The sequence below is a fragment of the Ascaphus truei genome, chromosome 22 (genome assembly GCF_040206685.1).
Source record: "Ascaphus truei isolate aAscTru1 chromosome 22, aAscTru1.hap1, whole genome shotgun sequence".
Lineage (NCBI taxonomy): Eukaryota > Metazoa > Chordata > Amphibia > Anura > Ascaphidae > Ascaphus > Ascaphus truei.
In genome coordinates this window covers 15,921,694-15,939,120 of record NC_134504.1, presented here as the reverse complement: position 1 = coordinate 15,939,120, position 17,427 = coordinate 15,921,694, and the positions used below count along the sequence as shown (strand labels likewise).

General features: G+C 52.9%; 1 protein-coding gene across 1 annotated transcript in view; it reads right to left on the bottom strand.

The window, feature by feature from the left end:
- The window catches only part of LOC142472879 (protein sidekick-2-like), a 330,609-nt gene that overhangs the window by 93,089 nt on the left and 220,093 nt on the right, over positions 1–17,427 (bottom strand). Inside the window, 1 exon segment of the mRNA XM_075580078.1 lies at positions 6,663–6,810. Coding sequence (XP_075436193.1) covers positions 6,663–6,810 — 148 coding nt within the window.

Sequence of the window (17,427 nt, the reverse complement as noted above, 5' to 3'; positions counted from 1 at the left end):
CCTAGTTACTCCGCTACGGAGGAAGGGGGTCCTTCTGGCCGCCGCCATCTTAGGCGCCGCGTGGCAGCTGCAGGCTGCCTGGCCACTGCCTGTCCCCGCGCCGGGGAGGGAGGTGAGTGGAGCGGGAGGGAGGTGATTGGAGCGGGAGGGAGGTGAGTGGAGCGGGAGGGAGGTGGAGGGAGGTGAGTGGAGCGGGAGGGAGGTGGAGGGAGGTGAGTGGAGCGGGAGGGAGTGGAGCGGGTGGGAGTGGAGCGGGAGGTGAGTGGAGCGGGAGGTGAGTGGAGCGGGAGGGAGGTGAGTGGAGCGGGAGGGAGGTGAGTGGAGCTGGAGGGAGTGGAGTGGGAGGGAGGTGAGTGGAGCGGGAGGGAGTGGAGCGGGAGGGAGGTGAGTGGAGCGGGAGGGAGTGGAGCGGGAGGGAGGTGAGTGGAGCGGGAGGGAGGTGAGTGGAGCTGGAGGGAGTGGAGCGGGAGGGAGGTGAGTGGAGCGGGAGGGAGGTGAGTGGAGCGAGAGGTGGAGGGAGGTGAGTGGAACGGGAGGGAGTGGAGCGGGAGGGAGGTGAGTGGAGCGGGAGAGGGGAGAGTGGAGCGGAGAGTGGAGCAAAGGCGGGAAGGTGAGTGGAGCACCGGGGAGGGGGGGGGTGAGTGTGATGGGGGGGGGGAGAGGACAGAGAGAGGTGTGTGTGTGTGTGTGTGTGTGTGTGTGTGTGTGTGTGTGTGTGTGTGTGTGTGTGTGTGTGTGTGTGTGTGTGTGTGTGTGTTGGACCTTTGGCCCGTCACTCCGCCTCAGGCCAATGAGAGGTGTGCGGGGGCGGGCGGGCCAAGGGACCAATGAGATTTCCCCTAGGGACACAGGACATCCAGACAGGCATACAGTGCTTTCACTAATATAGTATAAGATACGGTGGAGGGTTTTTAGTCACCTTTTCACCCACCATAATAATAATAAATAAATAAATATATATATATACGAAAACGGTACCTGCTACAGACCCCGTAAATAAATTTTACTAAAATCAGAATAATGTGCAAACAGAGAGAAAAAGTATCCCACACATAGCTATTTGTGGCATACTTTTTCTCTGTGTGTATCTATCTATCTATCTATCTATCTATCTATCTATCTATCTATCTATCTATCTATCTATCTGTCTCTGTCTATCTGTGTGTCTGTCTATCTATCTGTGTGTCTATCTATCTATCTATCTATCTATCTATCTATCTATCTATCTATCTATCTATCTATCTATCTATCTATCTGTGTATCTGTGTATCTGTCTATCTGTGTATCTGTCTATCTGTGTATCTGTCTATCTGTGTATCTGTCTATCTGAGGGTTTTTAGTCACCTTTTCACCCACCATAATAATAATAAATAAATAAATATATATATATACGAAAACGGTACCTGCTACAGACCCCGTAAATAAATTTTACTAAAATCAGAATAATGTGCAAACAGAGAGAAAAAGTATCCCACACATAGCTATTTGTGGCATACTTTTTCTCTGTGTGTGTGTATCTATCTATCTATCTATCTATCTATCTATCTATCTATCTATCTATCTATCTATCTATCTATCTGTGTGTCTGTCTATCTGTCTATCTATCTATCTATCTATCTATCTATCTATCTATCTATCTATCTATCTATCTATCTATTCTATCTCAAATGGAAATATTACTGTAACACATTCACATGTCTTAGACAGGTCTGCAACCCTGACTTTCACCCTTATCACCCAGCATACCGTGCTCCCACTGCAGCAAGGGATTCTGGGAAACGACATGCAAATGAGCACACCGTGACACCTTTTGCAAACTTTCCCCCCCGCGCCCCCTTGCCTGCTCTCCTTGCCGGCTCGTGCCCCCCATCTCCTTGTCTGCGGGGTCACGCGACGACACATTGATGTCACGTTTCCATGGCAACCCGACGTCACGTGACCCTGCGGCATCATTTGACAAAGACAAGGTAGGAGACATTACAGAGGCGTCACGCCTCCCCCGGCATGTCATTTAAATGCCGCGGAGAAGAGCGCGAGGTCTCTGCAACCGCCGCGACCCCTCCCCCGGAAAATACTTGCGCCCCCCACTTTGCGCACCCCTCCTCTAGGGCCACGAACAGGCATTATCCCTGCTTCAGCACAGGTGGTTCAATCAGTGGCTCAGTCATTACGACTGAGCCCCTTGTGCTGAAGCGGGGACATCCTTAAAACCTGACCTGTTAGTGGCTCGTGAGGACTGGAGTTGGCCAGTCATACTATGATAATTTAGCATTAAATAAGGAGATATGGTAAAAACCCCATTTTACAAATGTCAGAGCCCCAGGCGCGTGATCAGCACATAAATAACCCTTTATAATTGCATTAAACATGCCCCAGTCATGAGGTTATTGTACTCACAGACAGCCCCTTGAACAGAGTATTATTTGACCTACAAATACACAGACCCTGCGCCCCTCCAAAATACACAGACGATGCCTGTCCCCCCAAAATACACAGACCCCCCGTCCCCCCAAAATACACAGCCCCCTCGTCCCTCCAAAATAAACAGACCCCCCTGTCCCTCCCAAACACACAAACCCCCGCGCCCCCCTAAATACACAAACCCACGTGCCCCCCCAAATACACAGATCCCCCGCGCCCCTCCCAAATACAGGCCCCCCATCCCTCCCAAATACACAGACCCCCCCCGCCTCAGAAATACACAAACCCCCGCACCCCCCCAAAAACAGACACCCGCGCCCCTCCCAAATACACAGACCCCCCCGTCCCTCCCAAATACACAGACCCCCCCACGCACTCCCAAATACACAGACCTCCCCATCCCTCCCAAATACACAGACCCCCCCACCCCTCCCAAATACACAAACCCCCGCGCCCCTCCCAAATACACAAACCCACGTGCCCCCTCAAATCCACAGATCTCCGCGCCCCTCCCAAATACAGATCCCCGCGCCCCTCCCAAATACATAGACCCCCCACCCCTCCCAAATACACAAATCCACGTGCCCCCTCAAATACACAGATCTCCGCACCCCTCCCAAATACACAGACCCCCCCGCCCCTCCCAAATACACAGCCCCCCCCACCCCTCCCAAATACACAGACCCCCCGCCCCTCCCAAATACACAGACCCCCCGCCCCTCCCAAATACACAGACCCCCCGCCCCTCCCAAATACAGACCCCCACCCACCCCTTCCAAATACACAAACCCCCGCGCCCCTCCCCAAATAGACAGACCCCGCGCCCCTCCCCATATAGACAGACCCCGCGCCCCTCCCAAATACACAGACCCCGCGCCCCTCCCAAATACACAGACCCCGCGCCCCCAAATACACAGACCCCGCGCCCCTCCCAAATACACAGACCCCGCGCCCCTCCCAAATACAGACCCCCGCTCCACTCCCAAATACACAGACCCCGCGCCCCTCCCAAATACACAGACCCCGCGCCCCTCCCAAATACAGACCCCCGCTCCACTCCCAAATACACAGACCCCGCGCCCCTCCCAAATACACAGACCCCGCGCCCCTCCCAAATACACAGACCCCGCGCCCCTCCCAAATACACAGACTCCGCGCCCCTCCCAAATACACAGACCCCGCGCCCCTCCCAAATACACAGACCCCGCGCCCCTCCCAAATACACAGACCCCGCGCCCCTCCCAAATACACAGACTCCGCGCCCCTCCCAAATACACAGACCCCGCGCCCCCAAATACACAGACCCCGCGCCCCTCCCAAATACACAGACCCCCGCTCCCCTCCCAAATACACAGACCCCGCGCCCCCAAATACACAGACCCTGTGCCCCCCAAATACACAGACCCTGCGCCCCTCCCAAATACACAGACCCCCGCTCCCCTCCCAAATACACAGACCCCGCACCCCAAATACACAGACCCCGCGCTCCTCCCAAATACACACCCCGCGCCCCTCCCAAATACACAGACCCCGCGCGCCCCCAAATACACAGACCCCGCGCCCCCAAATACACAGACCCCGCGCCCCCAAATACACAGACCCCGCGCCCCCAAATACACAGACCCCGCGCCCCCAAATACACAGACCCCGCGCCCCCAAATACAGACCCCGCGCCCCTCCCAAATACACAGACCCCGCGCCCCTCCCAAATACACAGACCCCGCGCCCCTCCCAAATACACAGACCCTGCGCCCCCAAAATACACAAACCCCGCGCCCCCAAATACAGACCCCGCGCCCCCAAATACACAAACCCCGCGCCCCTCCCAAATACACAAACCCCGCGCCCCTCCCAAATACACAGACCCTGCGACCCCCAAATACACAAACCCCGCGCCCCCAAATACACAGACCCCGCGCCCCCCCCAAATACACAGACCCCGCTCCCCTCCCAAATACACAGACCCCGCTCCCCTCCCAAATACACAGACCCTGCGCCCCCCAAATGCACAAACCCCGCGCCCCTCCCAAATACACAGACCCCGCGCTCCTCCCAAATACACAGACCCGCGCTCCTCCCAAATACACAGACCCCGCGCCCCCAAATACACAGACCCTGCGCCCCCCAAATACACAGACCCCGCTCCCCTCCCAAATACACAAACCCCGCGCCCCTCCCAAATACACAGACCCTGCGCCCCCCAAATACACAAACCCCGCGCCCCCAAATACACAGACCCCGCGCCCCCAAATACACAGACCCCGTGCCCCCCCCAAATACACAGACCCCGCTCCCCTCCCAAATACAGACCCCGCGCCCCTCCCAAATACACAGACCCCGCGCTCCTCCCAAATACACAGACCCCGCGCCCCTCCCAAAAACACAGACCCCGCGCCCCTCCCAAAAACACAGACCCCGCGCCCCTCCCAAATACAGACCCCGCGCTCCTCCCAAATACACAGACCCCGCGCCCCTCCCAAAAACACAGACCCCGCGCCCCTCCCAAAAACACAGACCCCGCGCCCCTCCCAAAAACACAGACCCCGCGCCCCTCCCAAATACAGACCCCGCGCCCCTCCCAAATACACAGACCCCGCGCTCCTCCCAAATACACAGACCCCGCGCCCCTCCCAAATACACAGACCCCGCGCCCCTCCCAAATACACAGACCCCGCGCCCCTCCCAAATACACAGACCCCGCGCTCCTCCCAAATACACAGACCTCGCTCCCCTCCCAAATACACAGACCCCGCGCCCCTCCCAAATACACAGACCCCGCGCCCCCAAATACAGACCCCGCTCCCCTCCCAAATACACAAACCCCGCTCCACTCCCAAATACACAGACCCCGCGCCCCCAAATACACAGACCCCCGCCCCTCCCAAATACAGACCCCGCACCCCTCCCAAATACACAGACCCCGCGCCCCTCCCAAATACACAGACCCCGCGCCCCCAAATACACAGACCCCGCGCCCCTCCCAAACTGCCTCACAATGTATCAGTCTTACAACCAGGGGCGGATGCCCCCCAGGCGGGGGGAGCGAGTGGCAGTGTGTTTGGGAGGCAATATGTGTGTGTGTGTCTTACCTTTTCCGTAGCAGGCCTTCTCCTGTAGCGTCGCGTCGTCATGGCAACGCGTCGTCACCCATCGCGTGACGTCCGTTGCCATGGCAACGCGTCATACGCTGAAGGGGGGGGGTCGCTGCGTATAACAAAAGGAGTAATTTAGCTGCATCTTTTGACCAAACAATGATTTCCGGCTGCAAGATAAATCCGTCTCCGCAGGTGCAGCACCTACAGCGACCGCGTAATATGTCCTATATACTCAGCGTGATGTGTCACAGCGCCTGCGCGGTTATCTGGGATTCAGGGGCCCCGCTCCTCCAAACGGTGCTAAACGCCGCACTCCTTTACTCCCGCTCATACCGATGGGAGCCGAGGCGTGCAAGCCTTAGCACCGTTTGGTGAATCTGGGCCACAGTTCCCTTTAGCATTAGGAAGTATAAATGTGAGGGTGCTAGCACAGAATCTCTGGGGGGGGGGGGGCGTGTATTCGCCTCGGCGGAGGGGTTCATGGCTGACACAGGCTGCGTCCATAGAAGGTCAGTCAGCGCTGAGCCGTGTGAACGCTCCGCGATGAGCCCCGTCATCCCCAATAAGGATGCCTTGAGAGGGGGCTCCCGCGAGCGTCCGCAGGCGTGCCGAGGCGCAGGGATTTTCAGCCGACAGCAGAACCTGTTTCTGAGCGCTGTCAGCTGAAAACCTCCAATCAGAGCGAGTCAGCGTCACGGCGCCTTGACGTCGGCGCTCCGCGGGCTATTGGCCCAGTGATGTCAGTGCCCCGCCTCCCGACCGCGCACGCTGGCTCGCCTGCTAGTTCATGCAATCGCTCCTGACTGCGCAGACGAGCCTCAGCGTCAGCGCGGCTCCCCCCTCTATGGACGCAGCCTTTACTGGTCGAACAGCCGCGCAGAAAGTCGTTGTACTTCGACCCCGCAGACAGAAGACGTTAAACCTCGTGAGTAAACGTCTTTGAGACGAACTTTATTTGCTGTATTTATATGTTCTACCCGGAGGAAAAGAAGGAATGTGAGTTTATTTTATTTTGCAGGATCTGAAGCTTTGAAAGTCAAGAGCTATTAAAGAGTCAAGTCGGCAACCCCCATAGAGACAAGTTTTTATACACGTAGTAACAAGTAGTTGACTGGACTGGTACAGAGTATCTCGCTCTTTACTCACATGCGGTTGCTGGGGGGGATCTTCCTGCCGTCTCTGAACCATGTGACCTGCGGCTGTGGGAAGCTGGCGATTTCGGGGGCGTTGATCACGGCGGCGTCCCCGTGAGAGACTGCCTGGGAGGTCTCCCCATCGTCAAAGTTCCCCATGTCTGCAAACAGAGCACAGGGGGAGTGTGAGTGCATGCTCAATCTATGGATGCACGCTCAGCATGCGATCAATGTATGAGTGCACATTCAGAGAAGCCCAATGTATGAGTGTGAGTTCCCCAACTGTATCAATACCCACTCAGCTCGAACAGGGCAAAGTATGAGTAACAGGACTCTGAGTGCACACTTAGACTGAGAATGACTATGTAAGCAGGAAGGCTGGGTAAGTTCACACTCAAAGTGAGGATACAATATGAGTATATATATGTGTGAGTTCACTAACACTATCAGTGTAGACTGAGCCTGATCAGGACAGAGTAGGAGTGCACACTCAGTGTGATCAGAAGTCAAGGACGGTGTAAGAATCACAATGACTGACTTCGCAGTGAGGATGAGTATGAGTAAATAGTCAGTGAGAGTAAGGCAAAGTTCATTGTATGTGTGCACCCAGTGCAGTAACCCGATGAGTGTGCACCTAATGAGAGGAGTCAGTTTGTCAGTAAGAAGCACACATGCTGAGCGTAGAGTAAGTGTGAGCCGCTCACTCATACTCCAGCCCGTCCTGTAAATTAACACCGAAGAGAATACTATACACAAACAGAGCGAGAGCTCGTTATTAAGTCCCTTTAATCGCTGTAATTAAAAACATGCAAAGTATTTTCCTTTAACAACACCATCATTAGCGACACTTGTTAGAACAGCTGCCTGATTAATTTCTCATCAGCATCTTGTTTTCCTAGCGCCGTCCTGCACAGACGGCCTGGTACCCCACCTATCACTGCCCCCCGCAGGAGCTCAACTCATACACGGCGCCGGGCACTTCTTATTCCCTTTAGAAATAAAAACAACCGGTTATAAGCCTTTCGCTGGCACGGAAAATGCGCATCTTGAGTCGGGCGCTCGGCTCAGAACATCGAGCTCATTAGATGGCTGTAAATAAATGTCCCACCTTTCAATACAGATGAAATTGTCCGCGGGCCAGTTCCTCTCCCAATTTATTCCGAGACAATAGAGCACATCTCCCACAGCAGCTTTCAGTCAGTTTCATCGGGTTTCAGGCATATAGAACGCAGTTATATACTGTATATAGTGGGGAATCTTTAGCTGGTTTATTCTTAGCTCGTGGTGTTAATTGATTCTGAGTTCTATAAATCCCAATGCAGTCTTTATACATTTTAGCCATCGCCTGTTTTTCTCACTGTCAGCCCAATCTTCTTAGTCTATCACCAACATTAGAACACTGTTTCTTCATTTAGCAAGATTTACTTTGTTCTGTCACTAAGTAACTATAGAATTAACAATGTTCCTTTTCTTTTAAGACCTCTCTCTATTGTATTGTCTTATACTACTAACTTATTTAAAAGCTTTAACTTTAAAAGCTTTTAAATATCTTTTAAAGCTTTACACTCTTCTGCCCCACCTTACAAGGATGTCTTCTCTCTAGCCCCTTTGTATCTAAAGCCCTCTCCCGCCTTAAACCTTTCTCACTCACTGCCCCACACCTCTGGAATGCCCTTCCCCTCAATACCCGACTAGCACCCTCTCTATCCACCTTTAAGACACACTTGCTTAAAGAAACATATGAATAGCTCCGTGGATATTACTAGACACATGATACATAAAGCTTAGCCCCCTGCAGACGCACTTACCAGAATCCGCTCCTACTGTCTCTGTACTTTCTTCATATCTAGCAATTAGATTGTAAGCTCCTCGGAGCAGGGACCCCTCTTCCTAAATGTAACTTCTATGTCTGAAGCACTTATTCCCATTGTGTGTTATTTGTATTATTTGTTATTTATATGATTGTCACGTGTATTACTGCGGTGACGCGCTATGTACATTAAATGCGCTATATAAATAAAGACATACATACATACAACTATTTAACTAACCTTTGATTCCACACTCATGATCCTATAATATTCAAATGCAGACATGAAACATACCAAGTTTCATACAAAATGGAAATGGATAAAACAAGATAGATTCTTAAGTCACATAAAACATTTCTACACCTGTCTGTCTTCAGACTGATTTATCTACTTACAGTATGTCTGCAGGGGCAGCTAATCATTTTCCAATATCATTTCTAACGTAATTCTATATTACTTATTGTAACTAGTTACATGCTGAATATATATGTATATAGACAATATAATATAATTATTATGTAGACTTGAAATCGTCCAATCATCAAACTCCAGTCCTTAAGACCTGTCCCCCTGCCCCCCCCCCCCCCCCCAAAGTCAGGTTTTCAGGATATCCCTGCTTCAGCACAGGTGGCTCAATCAGTGGCAGAATGAAGGTGTCTCTGTGAAGAGGTGGAAGACTTTGACGTGTATAAAACAAGAAACCGAGGGGCTCGCTATCGGACTATTACCTGCGGATGTTTCAGCGTCTAGGGCAAATAGCGTTAGGGTTAGGGGTTCAAGTTTTTAGGGTAAGGGGTTTGGGTTTTTAGGGTATGGGGCTCAGGTTTGGGTTTTTAGGGTATGGGGCTCAGGTTTGGGTTTTTAGGGTAAGGGGTTTGGGTTTTTAGGGTAAGGGGCTAAGGGTTGGGTTTTTAGGGTAAGGGGCTAAGGGGTTGGGTTTTTAGGGTAAGGGGCTACGGGGTTGGGTTTTTAGGGTAAGGGGCTAAGGGGTTGGGTTTTTAGGGTAAGGGGCTAAGGGTTGGGTTTTTAGGGTAAGGGGCTAAGGGTTGGGTTTTTAGGGTAAGGGGCTAAGGGTTGGGTTTTTAGGGTAAGGGGCTAAGGGTTGGGTTTTTAGGGTAAGGGGCTAAGGGTTGGGTTTTTAGGGTAAGGGGCTAAGGGTTGGGTTTTTAGGGTATGGGGCTTAGGTTTGGGTTTTTAGGTTAAGGGGCTAAGGGTTGGGTTTTTAGGGTAAGGGGCTAAGGGTTGGGTTTTTAGGGTAAGGGGCTAAGGGTTGGATTTTTAGGGTAACAGGCTTAGGTTTGGGTTTTTAGGGTAAGGGGTTAGGGGATACCTCTACAGGCGGCTAAATGTCCCAGCGGAAAACAGCCCCGGCTAATTGTCCTACACAACGACCCCTCCAGTAATACATCTTCCCTTGCGTTTGGTCGCGTTTATAGCCTTAAATGTTTTCTTCTTTGTCCCTTTTGCAACTGTGAAGCGTTTCGTGTTCCCCCGGGAGAAAAGCGCTACACAAATAAAGTCATTATTATTATTATGTGTGTCATTTCTTCTCTGTGCCTCACGGGTATAAACGGGAATCCTCCGAATAAAGAACGTGCCGCCTTCTGCACGCGGACGGGAACCCGCGCTGATAAACTCCGGCACGTCCTTCCCCTCGCACTTGTTTTCGGGTGACATCCCTTCATCCCACCCTCAGTGACGCGATGAGGGATCACAGCACAGGCGGATAATAACCACAGAGGGATCATTTCTTCCCAAACACCAGCTTTAGTCTCCAAAATGTGACACGGGCGGGAGGAATGTTATACAAAGGAGGTGCGAGGTCAGGGGGAGCCCAACTCCAGTCCTCAGGTGCCACCAACAGGTCAGGTTTTCAAGATACACCAGCTTCAGCACAGGTGGCTCAATCAGTCCCTGCTTCAGCACAGGTGGCGCAATCAATCCCTGCTTCAGCATAGGTGGCTCAATCAGTCCCTGCTTCATCACAGGTGGCGCAATACGTCCCTGCTTCAGCACATAAAGCTCAATCAGTGGCTCAAAGACTGAGCCACTGATTGAGCCACCTGTGCTGAAGCAGGGATATCCTGGCCTGTTGTTGGCCCTTGAGGGCTGGTGTTGGCCACTCCTGTGCGAGGTGGTAATGCCAGAAAGGAACGGCTTTGAAAAAATAGCTATTTTCTTCCTCTTAACGCTAAACCATAGGTGGGGGAATCCAAAGATAAAAGTGACACAGGCGCTCCAACGCTGGGTCCTTTCAATATGATGGTACAGGTGATATACAAATAAACAGGATGGGACAGGGGGATATTCTGATTGATGCTTATGGTAAAGTCCCCAGATAGACCAATGATCCCTGAAGGCTGAGATAAGGGCTGTGAAACCCAGTCAGACCCTCAGTGACTGACGCACACACGCTACATGAAGCTGTAAAGGAGGGAGGGAGGGAGGGGGGGGACTGGATTGATGTGAATGGGGGACAAACAGAGAGAGGGGGGAGGAGAGAGAGAGGAACGGGAACATTACATCCCGGGCAACGCCGGGTCTCTCAGCTAGTAATAAATAATACTCACAGGTGCCCCTTTAGTCCCAAATCCTGACAGGCGTGCAGCCAAGTGGGATGAGATGGGACAAATCTTCAAAGACAAACAGGAAAAAAGCTGGCGCACAGCTAAGAATGGGTCCCAAATGTATGAATAAAAAAGTGTTCACCTCCATTTTTAAGATGGCTCAATAAAGAAGGTTTTTTATTCATACGTTTGGGACCCATTCTTGGCTGTGCGCCAGCTTTTTTTCCTGTTTGTCTTTGAAGATAGGTTTGGGGAATGTGTAGATACTCTGTACCGCTCTGTAGTGTGGACACTGCTCAAATGAACGTCAACGCACAGTATGGTTACCTGGGGTCTACGCAGCTTTTTTTTGCTGTTGTTCTATATAACGAGCTAACTTCCGCGGCAGAGGCTGCCATCGCTCGCTGCAAAGCACCGTGGGTACCCGAAGACTAATTAAAGCCGCGAGCTGGAGGCTACCTTGGAGAGCGCCGGGCTGCGTGACGGAGCCGTGGTGAGGCTGTTGAGGAGTGTTTGATGCTGGCAGCCAGCGTGGGAGAGAGGAAACAGGTTGGTTACCGCCGTCACAGAGCTGCTGTAAGAATGAGCACTACGCCACTGCGTTATAATGTGGGGGGGGGGGGGGGACGCGGACGGGGACGTGGGGGGACCCCGGGAAAACCATGATCTCAAGAGCTTGCAGTCTAGCATGCAGCTCGCCCCCCGCATCTGCGGGGATCCCCAACAGGTAACGTGAATCCAGGTGCCATTAAAAAGCAGCGGCACGTTGATTGCGGGACGGGCAACCGTAATGGTCGCTGGATCGTGTGGCAGGGAAGGGGTTAATGCAGGGGGTTCTCAAGTCCAGTCCTCAAGACCTCCCAACAGGTCAGGTTTTTATGATATCCCTGCTTCAGCACAGGTGGCTCAATCAGTGGCTCAGCCTTCGGCTGAGCCACTGATTGAGCCACCTGTGCTGAAGACGGCTCTTCGTCTGAGCCACCTGTGCTGAAGCAGGGATATCCTTAAAACCTTACCTGTTGAGGGGGTGGGGGGGGGGAGGGTTGAGAACCCCCTGGGTTAATTGTGGGACGTCTCCGCTGACGCCAGTCACTGACAAGATTCATTGCTGCCCGGAGGAGACCATTACACTGCGGATAAACACTAATCCTCTCCGACTGCCGCGCTCCGCGAGGCGTAACCGGTTAACCCCTTTCAGTCACCTCTCTGGAGAACGGGACGGGAAACGGCCTTAGAAGGAACTTATAGTGGGGTGGGGGGAGGGAGGGGTTATAACTCCTGCGGTGCCAGGCGGTGAGAAAAAAAAGACTAAACTGTGAAGGACAACTGCAAATATCTGGGGAGAGAGATGTGTTATAAAAACTGAGGAGGTGTCGGGGGCACGCGTTTAGTCAAATATTCCCATTGATTGTAAAAGGATTGCTTTACTTTCATCAATCTGAGGGGATCCATATTAAAATGGAGCAAAGCGTGACTCACTGTGTGTGTACTCATTGGCATGTCATTACCCAGAATCCCTGGCGGCATGTCATTACCCAGAATCCCTGTGTGCATGTCATTACCCAAAACCCCTGTCAGGCTGTCATAACACAGAATCCCTGGTGGCATGTCATTACCCAGAATTCCTGGCAGGATGTCATTACCCAGAATCCCTGTGTGCATGTCATTACCCAGAATCCCTGGCAGGATGTCTTTACCCAGAATCCCTGGCAGCATGTTATTACCCAGAATCCCTGTGTGCATGTCATTACCCCAAATCCCTGGCGGCATGTCCAGAATCCCTGTGTGCATGTCATTACCCAGAATCCCTGGCAGGCTGTCATAACACAGTAAAAACAAAAAACAAAACTGTGCGCTACTACCTAACTACCTATAAAGTTTAAATGTATAAATATATACAGTGCAGTGACTATACTGAAGAAGTAGTTAATTCTACGAAACTAGTTGGATGTAACATTCTATTGCCTTATATCTGCTTACATTGGCCTTTGTCTATGTATTGGCCTGTCCTGTTTTTATTTCATCCTGTGTGCTGTTTTGGACACTTGTGAGAGACTTTGTAAGACTGTTCAAACTTCCCTATTGAATCCACCACTGCTGTGTAGACAGTGACGTCACTACACAGCGTCCCGCGACGGAGCGGCATCGTGGCACGCTGCGGGCACCCCAGCAAGCTGCGTTTTAACCTCTGTGCAGAGGATACACCTGCCGAGGTACAGGAGCAGCTTCATATCGGCCAGGAAGCAGGAGCGATTTCACCGAGCCCCAGTACCAGTTGCTGAACCTGGCTGCATGAAGGGAAATCCCCTTGGGAGTGAAAGACTGACGTCCTGCCCCAGAATCAACTGAGCTGCATCAGCAGAGGGAAGCAAGCACCCGATTCTACAGTTAACAGCTGCCGAGTGGTAAACCGTGTGATACACACTACATGCCTTTTACCAACTTTTTTCATGTACGCAGATATATTACCCCCTTTTTAATTCTATAATATATTGTTGAATTTGCTTCACTATTTGGCGTTGTGCGCTGTTTTCTTTTGTTTTCATGTCATTACCCAGAATCCCTGGCGACATGTCATTACCCAGAATCCCTGGCGACATGTCATTACCTAGAATCCCTGGCGTCAGTGGAAGAACTGTACGCTAAGAGATAATGGGGCAGGACTGCAGAGCGGTCAGACAGGTGTGAGTGTGCTCACACGTGGGATTCTTAGTTGGTGAATCTGATGGTATATTTTGCCCCTGGTTTTGCAGTCCCACAAACTGGTTTGATATCACCCTTTCCCCCCGAAAAACGACTGCAGGATTTTACTTCCGGAAAACCGTGCAAAAAAACAAACAAAAACAATGAAGGAATTTTAATTTAAAAATATTTTTAAAAAAGTCACCAAAGTGGGACAGGAGATTGGAAAAAAAAAAAGAGGTCGTCTTTTCCGGGACGCCCTGGCACTGAAGAGGTTAAAGAGAGTCCATTCCCCCTGCCCGCCTGTGATGATTCATGTCCGGGCAGGGTAAGGGGACAGGGCATTGGCCGGCCTCCCCCTGCACGGGTCTCATTCATACGGATTCATACCGTGTCACCGCGGCGATGTACAATAATCTCGCAGCGGAGCCGTGTGAGGCCTCTCCTCGGGCCGCCTTCCCATCCCGGAGACAGCATTACTGCGGTGTCATTTCTCACCGGGTCAAGTAGAATAATAGGTCTGTTACGTGACCCGCTATCGTAAGAACATAACAGGGGCATGGCGCGCGCGCTCCGAAGTCCCCCGCCGGAGTCACACAGGGGCCGGGGCTGGGTGCTCTCATTCTGCTGAGTAATCTGTGTGTCCCTGCTCATCTACCACTGGTCCCTACAGGCTGTCATGGGACAATAAATAATTGGTCCCTGTAGACTGTTATGGGATCCCCTATACAAGGAATGATGTGTCCCCTATAGACTGTTATGGGATCCCCTATACAAGGAATGATGTGTCCCCTATAGACTGTTATGGGATCCCCTACACAAAGAATGATGTGTCCTCTATAGACTGTCATGGGATCCCCTCTACAAGGAATTATGTGTCCTCTATAGACTGTCATGGGATCCCCTCTACAAGGAATGATGTGTCCTCTATAGACTGTCATGGGATCCCCTCTACAAGGAATGATGTGTCCCCTATAGACTGTCATGGGATGCCCTCTACAAGGAATGATGTGTCCCCTATAGACTGTCATGGGATCCCCTCTACAAGGAATGATGTGTCCCCTATAGACTGTCATGGGATGCCCTCTACAAGGAATGATGTGTCCCCTATAGACTTTCACGGGATCCCCTCTACAAGGAATGATGTGTCCCCTATAGACTTTCACGGGTTCCCCTCTACAAGGAATAATGTGCCCCTATAGACTTTCACGGGATCCCCTGTACAAGGAATGATGTGTCCCCTATAGACTGTCACGGGATCCCCTGTACAAGGAATGATGTGTCCCCTATAGACTTTCACGGGATCCCCTGTACAAGGAATGATGTGTCCCCTATAGACTGTCACGGGATCCCCTGTACAAGGAATGATGTGTCCCCTATAGACTGTCACGGGATCCCCTGTACAAGGAATGATGAGTCCCCTATAGACTTTCACGGGATCCCCTGTACAAGGAATGATGTCCCCCCCGGAGTTCTCCCCCAGTATGGGCTCTGAGTACGGGGTGATGATGAGATGAAGCCCCCCCACACACTGCCCGCCCAGGGAAGCGCCCATAAGGATAACATGTTTTTTCTCTGATTATACCTCTTGTAGTTTTCCATATCTTCTGCACAATAAATCTCCTTGATAGGACACAATATACAAAGTATATGTGCTGTAAGGGCACACAGGGCCAAGATCCATAACAGTAACAGAGTAAGCGAGTAATGCTGATCATGTTGATAGCTCGCTGTGTTACACTGAGCTCTCTCTGCATTTTAATGGACTCATTTAAGAGCAAATGTTGATAGTTCCCCGGTGCTCTCCAACAGCCGGGTAATTTGTAGGTAAGGCTATGAATGGAAGTCCAGTGCAAATGCACGTACAAGAAGGCATTCATTTCCAGGTAATGTCCCGCTGTCAGCAGCTGACAGCCCAGCCCACGCCACAGAAACGGCTCCAATTCACATCCCTTCCACATCTGGATGGCTGGTGGCGTCTTAATGTTTCCAAACCACTTCAAACAGTCTTCAAAACAGCTTTAACTGTTACACAGGCTACAGGGTTTTGTATTATATACAGTATATATATATATACACATACTAGCTGAGAGACCCGGCGTTGCCCGGGATGTAAATGCGTAATAGGTAGTATTATTTATAAATGGTGGAACAATAGGTGAGTATTTGTTGGAAAGGTTGGATAATAATGTTGAAAAGAAAGATGGAAGAAAATGTAATACGATGTTGTATAAAAATGGTTTATTGTAAACACACCACAGTACAATGTATATTTTGGTGACATAAGTGATGTGAAAATGTGAGGCGTGTGTCCTGCTAGGGTGTGAGGCGGCGGGTGGGTGTTCAGTACGGGTGGCGCATGGGTAGTGAGTGCTGGTTGTGGGTCGGGGTCCTGCTAGGGTGTGAGGCGGCGGGTGTGTGGCGAGTGCGGGTGACAGCTGGTCAGTGATATTGTTGCGTAGGGGCAGGATGTGCCAGGAGTGTGTGGGGTGGGTGAGAGGTGGCGGGTGTGTGTCGAGTGGCGGGTGTCTGTTGAGTGCGTGCGGCGGCTGTGTGGCGCAGGGGTGTGAGCGGTGGGCGGGTGAAAGGCAGAAGTGCGGGTGGGCGAAAGTCATTGAAGGAGGGGAGGTGAGGTCGGAGGGGTGGTGAGGGGAAGTGAAGGGGGGCGGAGGGGAGGTGAGGAGGATAGGTGGTGAGGGGGGGGGGTGGTGGGGGATGGTGAGGGGAGGTGAAGGGGGGGTGAAAGGGGGGCAGAGGGGAGGTGAAGGGGGGGCGGAGGGGAGGTGAAGGGGGGGCGGAGGGGAGGTGAAGGGGGGGTGGTAAGGGGGGGGAGGTGGTGGGAAGGGTGGAGGTGGGGGGCTGGGGGGGAGGTGAAGGGGGGGTGAGGGTAGATGAAGGGGGGGTGGAGGGGAGGTGAAGGGGGGTGGTAAGGGGGGGGAGGTGGTGGGAAGGGGGGGAGGTGGTGGGAAGGGGGGGAGGTGGTAGGAAGGTGGGAAGGGGGGGGGAGGTGGTGGGGAGGTGGGAAGGTGGGAGGTTGTAAGGGGGGAGTGAAGGGAAGGTGAAGGGGGGTGAAGGTGGGGGTGAATGTGGGGGTGGAGGGGGGGGGTGAAGGTGGGGGGGTGAAGGTGGAGGGGGGGGTGAAGGTGGGGGTGGAGGGGAGGTGAAGGTAGGGGTGGAGGGGAGGTGAAGCGGGGGTGGAGGGGAGGTGAAGCGGGGGTGGAGGGGAGGTGAAGGGGGGTGGAGGTGAGGTGTGGGGTGGAGGGGAGGTGGAGGGGAGGGGTGGAGGTGAAGGGTGGAGGGGAGGTGAAGGGGGGGGTGGAGGGGAGGTGAAGGGGGGGGGGGGTGGAGGGGAGGTGAAGGGGGGGGGGGGTGGAGGGGAGGTGAAGGGGGGGGGTGGAGGGGAGGTTAAGGGGGGGGGTGGAGGGGAGGTTAAGGGGGGGGTGGAGGGGAGGTTAAGGGGGGGTGGGTGGAGTGGAGGTTAAGGGGGGGGTGGAGGGGAGGTTAAGGGGGGGTTGGAGGGGTGAAGTGGAGGGGAGGAGGGAGTAGGTGGGAAGGGTGGAGGTGGGGGGCTGGGGGGGAGGGGGGAGGTGAAGGGGGGGTGAGGGTAGATGAAGGGAGGGTGGAGGGATCGGTGGTAAGGGGGGGGAGGTGGGAAGGGGGGGTGGTGGGAAGGGGGGGTGGTGGGAAGGTGGGAAGGTGGTGGGAAGGGGGGAGGTGG